The 12,041-nt window shown below is 44.9% G+C and overlaps 2 protein-coding genes across 2 annotated transcripts in view; one reads left to right on the top strand and one right to left on the bottom strand.

Annotated features, from left to right (window-relative positions):
- The window catches only part of DCP2 (decapping mRNA 2), a 93,617-nt gene extending 85,367 nt beyond the window's left edge, over positions 1–8,250 (bottom strand). The window contains exons 1-3 of the mRNA XM_064596476.1: positions 8,138–8,250; positions 2,534–2,691; positions 759–939 (exon numbers count right to left, since the gene is read on the bottom strand). The gene's annotated coding sequence lies outside the window, so the exon portion shown is untranslated. The remainder of the gene's footprint in view (positions 1–758; positions 940–2,533; positions 2,692–8,137) is intronic.
- Positions 8,251–8,395: 145 nt separating this feature from the next.
- The window catches only part of REEP5 (receptor accessory protein 5), a 36,836-nt gene continuing 33,190 nt past the window's right edge, over positions 8,396–12,041 (top strand). The window contains exons 1-2 of the mRNA XM_045900056.2: positions 8,396–8,598; positions 9,271–9,364. Coding sequence (XP_045756012.1) covers positions 8,481–8,598; positions 9,271–9,364 — 212 coding nt within the window. The 5' untranslated portion in view covers positions 8,396–8,480. The remainder of the gene's footprint in view (positions 8,599–9,270; positions 9,365–12,041) is intronic.

The following is a 12,041-nucleotide window of genomic DNA, read 5'->3' as shown; positions in this document are numbered from 1 at the left end:
CCAAAGTCACACAGCTAAATGGTGGAGCTGGGATATCATCCATCCAAGCTGGATCCAGAGACAGGGCTCGACATCCTGTGCCTTTCTAGGCTGCTTTGTCTTACTAGTATTAGGTAGAATGGTGAAGGAAGGAAAAACTTTGGAATCTAAGTCAGGAGAAAATTGAGAAAGGAGCAGTATTTATACAAAAGAAGTCCAAATGAATAGTATGTTTCCAGATACTTCATGCATAGTTGATATAATAGAAATGTTAACAGCGAAGGGACGCCTGGGTGGCTCAGGCAGTTAATTGTCTGCCTTCAGCTCATGTCATGATCCCAGAGTCCTGGGATGGAGTCCCGCATCGGGCTCTTTGCTCAGTGGGGAGCCTGCTTCTCCCTTTCCCTCTGCCTACTTGTGCTCTCTCTGTCAAATAAATAAACAAAATCTTAAAAAAAAAAAAAAAGAAATGTTAACACTGTATAAAACATAGTGATAAAAATCTAGGTTGATTTGAATACATAACTTAAAAGAATTTTGCTCCTCGGCTAAAAAAACCTTAAAAATATCAAATTATGAATCATTTAAAGTACTCAAAAACATGACCCCAACTTCCAGTTAAGTAATAATTATTGCATTCATTTAGTAGGTAATTATACAAACTTATAATCAGCTAAAAAGTTCCAAATTCAGCTATTCTTGTAAGCAGTTATAATAGTTTGCTAGGGCTGCTGTAATAAAGTACCACAAAATGGTTGGCTTAAATAACAGAAACTTACTGTCTCACAGTTCTGGATATCAGACGTGCAAGATCAAGGTGTCCACAGGGTTGCTTTCTTCTGAGGGCTGTGAGGGACGGATCTGTTCCAGCACTCTCTCCTTGGCATATAGACAACAGACTTCTCCCTGTGTGTCTCACATCTCTTCTTCTGTGTGTCTGTCTATGTGTCCAAATTCCTCCTTTTTTGGGGAGAGAGAGAGAGAGAGAACACGCAAGCAAGGGGGAAAGGGGCGGGGAGGGAGAGAGAGAGAAACTTTTTTAAAGATTTTATTTATTTGTCAGAGAGAGAGAGAGAGAGAAAGTATGAGCAGGGGGAGGGGCAGAGGGAGAGGCAGGCTCCCGAGCGAGCAAGGAGCCTGATGTGGGCTCTGTCCCAGGACCCTGGGATCATGACCCGAGCCAAAGGCAGACGCTTAAAGACTGAGCCACTCAGGCGTCCCGAGAGAATTTTTTTAAAAATATTTTTTAAAGATTTATTTATTTGAGGTGGGGGAGGGGCAGAGGGTGAGGGAGAGAGAAACTCAAGCAGACTTTGCACTGAGCTAGAAGCCCAATGCAGGGCTCGATCCCATGCCCCTGAGATCACGACCTGAGTCAAAACCAAGAGTCAGACACTTAACCAACTGCACCACCCAGGTGCCCCAAAAGAGAGAGAGAATCTTAAGCAGGCTCCACACCCAGCCTGATGCAGGGCTCAATCTTACAATCTTGAGATCATGACCTGAACCAAAATCGAGAGTCAGATGCTTAACTGACTGAGCCAGCAAGGATCTTCCTTTTTATAAGGACACCGGTCATATTGGATTAGAGCCCATATAATCACCTCATTTTAACTTGATTGCCTTTGTAAACACCTTTCTCCAAAAAGGTCACATTCTGAGGTATGGAGGGTTAGGATTCTAACATATCTTTTTTGGGGAAGACACAGTTCAACCCATATTGGCAGTATAAAAAAGGGGTAAGAATTTTAGCTCTGACATTTATTAATCATCAAAGTTTGCTATACCTGATTTTCTTCCCTTAAATGAGGATAAAACAGATAGTAACTGCCTCATGCTTCATGAGGATTAAATGAATTAGGACATGAAGCACTTAAGAATACTGGGTAGTACAGGGGCGCCTGGGTGGCTCAGCCGTTAAGCGTCTGCCTTCGGCTCAGGTCATGATCCCAGGGTCCTGGGATCGAGCCCCGCATCAGGCTCCTGCTCGGCGGGAAGCCTGCTTCTCCCTCTCCCTCTGCCTGCCGCTCTGCCTACTTGTGCTCTCTCTCTGTCAAATAAATAAATAAAATCTTTAAAAAAAAAACAAAACCCGAAAGAGTATTGGGTAGTACAATGCACGTTACATATCCATTCATTCAAAAAATAGTTTCTGAACCTATTAAGTGCCAGGCTCTATTCTAGGTGTTTGAGATACAGAAGTAAACAAAAGAGGCAAAAATATCTATGTTGGTGGAGCTTATAATGTAATGTCCTAATTTAAAAATTAGAATATACAGAGAGTTACAAGCCAGTATCTCTGATGCAAAAAATCCTCAACAAAATATTAGCAAACTGAATACATTAAAAAAAAATCATTCACCATGATCAAGTGGGATTTATTACCAGGATGCAAGGATAGTTCCATATTCGCAAAACAACACAATTCATCATGTTAATGAGAAAAAATAAAAACCATATGATCCTTTCAATAGATGCAGGAAAAGCATTTGACAAAGTACAACATCCACTCATGATAAAAACCCTCAACAAACTAGGTTTAGAGGAAACATACCTCAACATAATAAAGGCCATATATGAAAAACCCACAGCGAACATCATCCTCAATGGTGAAAAACTGAGAGCTTTTCCGCTAAGATCAGGAACAAGACAAGGATGTCCACTCTGGCCACTTTTATTTATTTATTTGTTTATTTATATTTTTTTATTTATCTGAGAGAGAGAGAGAGAACACAAGAGGGGGTAGGGTGAGAGGGAGAAGCAGACTCCCTGCCGAGCAGGGAGCCCGATGCAGGACTCGATCCCAGGACTCCGGGATCATGACCTGAGCCGAAGGCAGTCGCCCAACCAACTGAGCCACCCAGGCGCCCTGACCACTTTTACTCAACGCAGTACTGGAAGTCCTAGCCACAGCAATCAGACAAGGAAAAGGAATAAAAGGCATCCAGATTAGTAATGAAGAAGTAAATTTTCACTGTTTGCAGATGACATGGCACTATATATAGAAAACCCTAAAGATTCTACCAAAAAACTACTAGAACTGATAAATGAATTCAGTAAGGTCACAGGATACAAAATCAATGTACAGAAATCTGTTGCATTTCTTTTTTTTTAATTTAATTAATTAACATATAGTGTATTATTAGTTTCAGAGGTAGAGTTTAGTGATTCATCAGTTGCATATAATACCCAGTGCTGATTACATCACATGCCCTCCTTATTGCCCATCACCAGTTACCCCATGCCCCCACCCATCTCCCCTCCAGCAACCCTCAGTTTGTTTTGATAGTTAAGAGTCTATTATGGTTTGTCTCCTTCTCTGATTTTGTCTTGTTTTATTTTTCCTTCCCTTCCCCATGATCCTCTGTTTTGTTTCTTAAATTCCACACATGAGTGAAATCATATAATTGTCTTCTCTGATTGACTTATTTCGCTTAGCATAATACACTTTAGCTCCATCCATGTCACTGCAAATGGGAAGATTTCATTTTTTTGATGGCTGAGTAATATTCCAATGTATATATACATAGCACATCTTCTTTATCCATTCCTTTGTCAATGGCATCTGGGCTCTTTCCATATTTTGGCTATTATGGACATGACTACTATAAACATTGGGGTGCAAGTACCCTTTCGGATTACAAGGTTTGTATCCTTTGGGTAAATACCTAGTAGTGCAATTGCTGGGTTGTAGGGTAGCTCTATTTTTTAACTTTGTGAGCAACCTCCATACTGTTTTCTGGAGTGGCTGTACCAGCTTGCATTCCACCAGCAGCATACGAGGGTTTCCCTTTCTCCACATCCTTGCCAACATGTGTTGTTTCCTTCAATGTACAGAAATCTGTTGCATTTCTATACACTAATAATGAAGCAGTAGAAGAGAAATTAAGAAAAAAAAATCCATTGCTAATTGCACCAAAAATAATAATATACCTAGGAATAAACCTAACCAAGGAGGCCAAAGACCTGTACTCTGAAAACTATAAGCTACTGATGAATGAAATTGAAGACGACACAAAGAAATGGAAAGACATTCCATGCTCATGGGTTGGAAGAACAAATATTGTTAAAATGCGCATACTACCCAAAGCAATCTACAGATTTAATGCAATCCCTATCAAAATACCAACTGCATTTTTCACAGAACTAGAACAAACAATTCTAAAATTTGTATGGAACCACAAAAGACCCCTAATAGCCAAAGCAGTCTTAAAAAAGAAAAACAAAGTCAGAGATATCACAATTCCAGGTTTTAAATTATACTACAAAGCTGTAGTAATCAAACAGTATGGCACTGGCACAAAAATAGACACATAGATCAGTGGAACAGGATAGAAAGCCCAGAAACAAACCCATCATTATCTGGTCAATTAATCTTCAACAAAGGAGGCAAGAATATGCAATGGGAAAAACAGTCTCTTCAACAAATGGTGTTGGGAAAACTGGTCAGCTACATGCAAAAGAATAAACCTGGACCACTTTCTTACACCACACACAAAAATGAATTAAAAATGGATTAAAGACCTAAATGTGAGACCTGAAACCATAAAAATCCTAGAAGAGAGCACAGGCAGTAATTTCTCTGACATTGGCCATAGCAATATTTTTCTATTGTCTCCTGAGGGATGGGAAACAAAAGGAAGAATAAACTATTAAGACTACATCAAAATAAAAAGCTTCTGCACAGCAAAGGAAACAATCAACAAAACTAAAAGACTGAATGGGAGAAGATATTTGCGAATGACCTATCCAATAAAGGGCTAGTACCCAAAATATACAAAGAACTTATACAGCCCAACACCAAAGAAAACAAATAATCCAATTTAAAAATGGGCAGAACACACAAACAGACATTTCTCCAAAGAAGACATCCAGATGGCCAAGTGACACATGAAAAGATGCTCAACATCACTCATCATCAGGGAAATGCAAATCAAAACCACAATGGGATACCACCTCACACCTGTCAGAGAATGGCTAAAATCAAAAACACAAGAAACAAGAAGTATTGGCAAGGATGGGGAAAAAAAGGAACCCTCTTGCACTGTTAGTGGGAATGCAAACTGGTGTAGCCACTGTGGAAAACAGTATGGAGATTCCTCAAAAAATTACAGATGCAATTACCATGGGGCGCTTGGGTGGCTCAGGTGGTTGAGTGGCTGGCTCTTGATTTCCTCTCAGATCATGAGCTCAGGGATCGAGCCGTGTGTCTGGCTTCAAGCTCAGCAGGGAGTCTGCTTAAGGATTCTCTGTCTCCCTCTGCCCCTACCCCTGCTCACTCTCTCTCTCAAATAAATAAAAAAATCTTAAAAAAAAAAAAAAGAATTACCATATGATCCAGTAATCACATTACTAGGCATTTACCCAAAAACCCCACAAAAGCACTAATTCAACATCCCTGTGTTTACTGCAGCATTATTTACAGTAACTAAATTATAGAAGTGGCCCGTGTCCACTGATAGGTAAACGGATAAATCAGAGGTTTTACACACACACACACACACACACACACACACACACACACACTGGAATATTATTCAGCCATAAAAATGACTGAAATCTTGCTGTGGGGCATCTGTATTGGGTGGGGGCCCGCAGCAAGGTGGTGAAAGAACTCACCCACGGCAGAACAAAGGAGACAGAAATTTACTGAATACACGGCAAGGGAGCTGTGGGCAAGACAGCGAAGGAGAGACTGCCATGAGGCGGTGGTGAGGGGCTAGGGTTATAGAGGAGAGTAAGGGAATATGGGAAACTACGGAATTTTACCATTTTTGGTAATCTTAGGCACTGTGCCTGGTTAGGGGCTATGGCTTAATGAGCCTGTTTGCATCAGGTCAGCGGTCACTGTGGGCCCTTCTGCCCTGCTCAAGTTTCCACTGCTCAGGCCTGTTGCCTAAAAGTGGCCTCTACGCTTGCCATTTGCAACTACATGAATGGATCTAGAGAGCGTAATGCTAAGCAAAGTCCATCAGTCAGAGAAAGACAAATACCGCATGATTTCACTCATATGTGGAATTTAAGAAACAAAACAAATGAACAAAGGAAAAAAACAGACTCTTAACTATAGAGAACAAACTGATGGTTACCAGAGGGGAGGTGAGTGGGGGATGGGTGAAACAGGTGATGGGGATTAAAGAGGGCACTTACCTTTTTTTAAATATTTATTTATTTATTTGAGAGAAAGAATGAGAGAGAGAGAGACCACAAGCGGGGTGGGGGATGGGGTGGGAGGAGGGGAAGAGGAAGAGGGAGAAGCAGACTCCCAGATGAGCATGGAGCCCGGTGGGGGTTGATCCCAGGGCCCAGAGATCATGACCTAAGCTGGAGGAAGACGCTTAACTGACTAAGCCACCAAGAGTGCACTTACCTTGATGAGCACTGAGTAATGTATAGAACTGCTGAATCACTACACTGTACACTGAAACTAATATAACACCGTACTTTAACGCTACTGGAATTAAAATAAATGAATAAAACAACATCATTTAAAAATATATATTTTTTAAAAAGTAGGATGTATAGAATGTCAGACATAGTAAGTTATATGGAGAATAATAAAGCCAGACAGGGGCCAGAGAGCATTGGGGGTTACAATTCAGGATCAGAGAAGGCCCCACGGAGGTGCCATTTGAGCAGAGACCTACAAAGTGAGAGGAGAGAGACAGTTGAGTAGTTCCCTGGAGCTCTTGAGATATCGGAGGGTTCCCCCATATCAGTACTATTGCCACGGGGGGCTGGATAATCTTGCGGGAGGGCTGTCCTGTACACTGTAAGATGTTTAGCAGCATCCACTTCTCCAGTTGTGACCATCAGTTTGACAACCAAAGACGTCTCCAGACATTGCCACATGTCCTGTACGGGGCAAAATCACTCCTAGGTGAAACCCATGGAGATAGAAGGAGACGGAAAGGCCAGAGGCAGGAATGCATTCAGCTTGTTTGAGGCACAGCAAGGAGGCAGGTAGTAGGTGAAATTAGAAGAGAGACGGATAAACCACATCACCTACGACAGATGGGAAGCTACTGGACAGTGCAGGGCAAACAGCTGGGAGCAAAAGGCTTTTGCGCTGAACACAATTTGACCCATCTTTAAAAAGATCCAATTGGCTGACACATTGAGAATTGACTGTAGGTGGAAAGACAGAAATGGACAGCTCAGTTGGGACACTATCACAATAATCCCAATAATTTTTTATTTGGTTTAATTTGTTCACTGATGTGGCTGGATGGCGGTGGGAGTGCTGAGAGAATTGAGCTAAGAATCTCTAGGGAAGAAAAGAGGAAGGAGAATTAACATAAAAGGGAAAAGCTAGGAGTGGGCAAGTTATTTTTTTTATTTTTTGCGGAAGTGGAAGGCAGTGCTGTAGTTAACGTGAAAGAGCAGAGGGGTTGTGTGGGACAAAGAGGAAACGCTGGGGGCCAGTTTGTGCGCCCGGCCGGTGAAGGCCATACTGAGGAACGGGAGCTCTAGTCTGTAAGGAACCGGGAGCTTCGAAGCTTAAGCAAGGAGGAAAACTCTACCCCGCTGTGTAGATCATAGGAGTCACAAAGATAATTTCAAAAGGAGTTTCCTGAAATAATATGGTGAGAGATAACCAGAGCCAGGGTTTCGGTGGAGGAAGAGCATGAGCATGACGTTCTGAAGGCAGTAACGCGAGGCCCTGCCCTAGTTGTTGGATTACCTTCTTCAGGGTAATTTTGCTTTTAGGCAAGGGCAAACGACTGTCTCCGCGGGGGCAGGGGGTGGGGGAGTGGGGGTGGAAACGTTTCCAGGGTATCAGATATCAATCAAATTCAACTCCACCACAAAAAGGTTTAGGTAGTGCAGCACTTTCTCGGAAAGGGTGTCCCCCAGAGGAGGGTCTCTTAAGTCTCTTCAAGGGTCTTTCCAAAAAGACTATTGAGAAAAACTATGCTGGGTTCCGGCAACGAGGGAAAAAGCAGGTCTCCGACAGAGTTCTTTAAGGGTGGTCGTACATTTCAATTGTTAGATTTAAATGCCTCGGCAGGGTTAGCACTGCAGGATAGGCACGTTCAAACCAGTCCCACTCTGCTGCGGGTGGGAGCAATAGGGGCGCCTGCCTCCCCCTTTCCACCTGCTTTTGCACTAGTGCGATTTGCGCAAGGCGCTCACAGGAGTCATCGCTCATCTTTACCTTCCGTGGAATAAGGCTGCCCCGCCGGGAGCCGCTGCAGCTCGGGACCCTCTCCACTGCCAGGGAGGCGCAGGTCCGGCCGCGGCCGACGCCGGGGCCGGGGCCGGGGCCGGGCCCGGGAGTGGCGCCGGCCGCGGAGCGCGCGGCGCGGGCGCGGGGGGCGGGGCGGGGCGGGGCGCGGCCAGGAGGGGGGCCGCGCCGGGAGGGGGACGCGTCAACAAGCGCGGGTCCCGCCCGCCTCCCGCCCCGCCCGCCTCCCGCCTCCCGCCTCCGCCCCAGTCCCTCGGCTCTGCGGCCACCCGGCACTAAGAGCAGCCCGGGCGGCGGCGCGAAGGTCCTCGCCATGTCTGCGGCCATGAGACAGAGGTTCGACCGGTTTCTGCAGGAGAAGAACTGCATGACCGACCTTTTGGCCAAGCTCGAGGGCAGGACCGGCGTGAACCGGAGATACATCGCGCTCGGTGGGTGCGCGGTCGCCGCCCGTGGCCGGGCCCCGGGAGCAGCTGCTGCACCAGCTGCTGGGGAAGCGAGCGGGAAGGGGATTCGGAGGAGATGGTGTTGGTGACAGATGGGGGCGAGCGGCATCGTCGGCACCGATCTGGCCGTCCCGGCAGGCCAGGGGCCGGAGACCCCGCCGGGGCGCCTGGGCTCGGGGGTGGGGGGAGCGCTGGCCGGTGTCCGGGGCGCGGGGAGGGCCGGCGCTGACGTGTCTGTGCCCGAGTCCCAGTGGCCGTGCGCAGGCTTGGCGCCGAGTGGAGGGGGCCTCCTGCGGGAGTGCGCGCGGCCACGGTCCTACCAGCCTGTCGATGGAGCTCAGCACGAAGAAGGGTGTCCCCCGGACGGGAGGGGCCGCGGGCGGGGGAGTCGGGGCCTCTCCAGATCCTCTGTGGAGCGGGGTTCCCTAGGCGGGTGAGCTGCACGGCGGGGGACCTCTGCGGGAGGGAGGGCGCGAAGGTAGGGGCTGCCGGGTATCCTCAGACAGACTGCAAAGCCGCGTCAAGGCCCGGGCCCAGCCTTAGGGCGGTTTGTTTTTCTCGATCGCCTGCACTAGGCCAAGCCTCGCGGTAGGGCGGGGGCTGTCCGGAGTCGCGCGTCTTGTGCCACCGGACCCACTTCTCTCCTCGTGTCTCCAGGTGTCATCGGGCTGTTGGCTTTGTACCTGGTGTTCGGTTATGGAGCCTCGCTCCTCTGCAACTTGATAGGATTTGGCTACCCAGCCTACGTCTCGTAAGTGGCTCCCCCCTGCAACCCTCCCTTCCTCCCCTTCCTTCCCCATACCCCATCCAGGGCTGCCCTAGTTAGTACACATCCTCATTTGACTGGGAGAGCCGTCAGTGCACCAGAGGGTAGAAAGTGCTTAAGGTTACACATTTTAGAGCCCTAATTTGATGCCTGATCTCCTGATGACTAGCCGAAATGCTTATTTCATCGGATTATGCTGGCGGGGCGGGTACCTTGTAATGCATGCACGGATGGAAAGTGCTACAACAAAGTCGTCCTGCCTTTACTGCTGGGGAGATCTCAGCTGGGTACAGAGAGCTGATCCCTTCTCCTTAATAATTATTTTAATGTGTATTTCACTTTATACTTAGTAAAACCCCATCAAATGAGACTTCCCTAATTCAGAATTACTGTTAATTCAGACACTGGAGAATTTTGCCGTCTTGATTTTGAAAAGACTAGCCACTTACTACAGTCAAATAGAAAACATTGACCCTAGTATAAAAACAAAAACAACCTTTTTTTTTTTTTTAAGATTTTCTTTATTTATTTGAGAGAGAGATAGCAACAGAGAGCAGGAGTGGGGAGGAGAGGGAGAAGCAGGCTCCCCATAGGGAGCCCAAAGGACGTGGGGCTCCATCCCAGGACCCCGAGATCATGACCTTAGCCCAAGACAGACGCTGAACTGACTGAGCTACCCAGGTGCCCCCAAAAAACAACCTTAGAAGATGCATCCCTAATATAGCTCCCTGGTTATATAAATGACTCATTTATATAATTAAACTTAAAAATGAATCTTAGCAGAGTAGGATCTGAATTTATTACTATTTGAGGTTTTTACTCTACAGTACTTATTTTGAAAATATTCTACAATTTCGTGTTTTCATTCATTCAAATCAGAATTCTTCACCACAAATGAATTGTTTTAGTCTGTAGCTCTACCCAACAAAGCTGGCGGGTTTTATTTTCATTGAATTGGTCTCTGCAACTTTTCTCACCCATAGAGATAAAGGAAGAAAAACTTTTCGGCTGGGAGGCTAACACACAGATAACACATTTATTACATCTTGTGTCTATTACAGGACAAGCTAGAATTTAGTATCTGACTAGAAAGGAGGAAACATGTTTTAGAAGTTAGTTCTGATTTGAACAATTAAATTGAAGTTACATACATAGTTACTGTATTCGTCTGGTGCAGACACTTAGAGGCACTCCACAAAGTCTGGCTACGTTAGGATACTACTTGCTTATGAATTGGGAGCTCCTGTCTGCATGTTGAGAAAAACGTTTACCTTCTTCCAGCGTTACCTGCTAAAGTACCATCCAGGTTTCATGTGTATACCACAGAAGGGCAGACTAGGAAAACTGTTTGGCTTTCAGATCACTGAAAAAGGTACAAGAATAGCAGTTTTCCATAAAATGTAATCGACTGATAATACGGTATATGTGAAAAGTTTGTAGGCAACACTGATTCAAAATGATTTGCACGACGTGTCTGTGCTATCAGACAAAATAACATAAAAGTACATTACTTCTGGTTGTGTAGTCTACTTGCAAGAGTTCCTTTAGTAAGAGTTTGGGGGGAAAAAAGTTGGAAGCATTATTCCAGTTTGTGCTTTAGAGGTTATTGATCCCATTTTGAACAAATCCTGGGTGGCACTTTAGTAACTGCCTAGCTGCTTGAATTATTTTGAGCCAGAAAGGAATATGGATTTTTGGAAATACTGAACAGCATAAAACCCTTTTCCACGTCAGTACCGTTTGGCACATAATCCCATGCAAAACATAACCTTCTCTGTTGGTGTGATGAGGTCATTGGTGTGGGCTTTCCTAAAGTAAAAGTCTGTTTCTGGGATCTACATAGATTCAGGTGAGGGTGGAAGCAGATGTGACCACAGACAGAACTCTAGTATGTTTCTCCTTGACCTGAAGTGGATTAATACTAGCAGGAATCTCTTTTTTAGTCCTATTTTAAAGCAAGTCAATTTCAGTTTTTTTTGGTGTGTGTGTGTGTTTTAAATCATGTGTTTGTAGTCATTCTTTCATTCCCTGCATTGTCAACTGAATAGTATTGGCTCTTTTTACTTCCAAGAAGCTAAATGCTCTTGTCTATTGCTCAGAATTCTGTGAAATGATAGAGACGTTCATATTTCTAAGTGGGTCAGGCACATGGGTTTTACATGTTTTAGATTTATTCTGTTCACCAAGTATATATACTTTCTTTTCTATTTGAATATTCTGAGGCAAAGTGACATTTGTAGTATACTGTACTAGGAGCAGGAAAAGTGCTAAAAATCTAATAAAGGGAATTTAATGATTTCAGCAAAAATTCAGGAAATAATGAGTCATCTCTAGAGTGGGTTTTTTTTTTAAATTTTTTAAAGATTTTATTTATTTATTTGACAGAGAGAGACACAGCGAGAGAGGGAACACAAGCAGGGGCAGTGGGAGAGGGAGAAGCAGGCTCCCCGCAGAGCAGGGAGCCCGATGCGGGACTCGATCCCAGGACCCTGGGATCATGACCTGAGTTGAAGGCAGTCGCTTAACCAACTGAGCCACCCAGGCGCCCCTCTAGAGTGGTATTTATTCATAGGATGCTTCCTTTTGGTAGACCCAACTCTTTCACCTTTAAATTAAAGATAACATTCTATGACCATAAGGGAATTAAGTGAAGGTTGCTCTC

Source organism: Mirounga angustirostris, unplaced genomic scaffold (assembly GCF_029215605.1).
Source record: "Mirounga angustirostris isolate CCGP_5_RB_7025 unplaced genomic scaffold, mMirAng1.0.hap1 SCAF_7, whole genome shotgun sequence".
Taxonomy (NCBI): Eukaryota; Metazoa; Chordata; class Mammalia; order Carnivora; family Phocidae; genus Mirounga; species Mirounga angustirostris.
The sequence above is the reverse complement of the archived record's forward strand: the minus strand, read 5'-3'. Positions and strand labels throughout refer to the sequence as shown.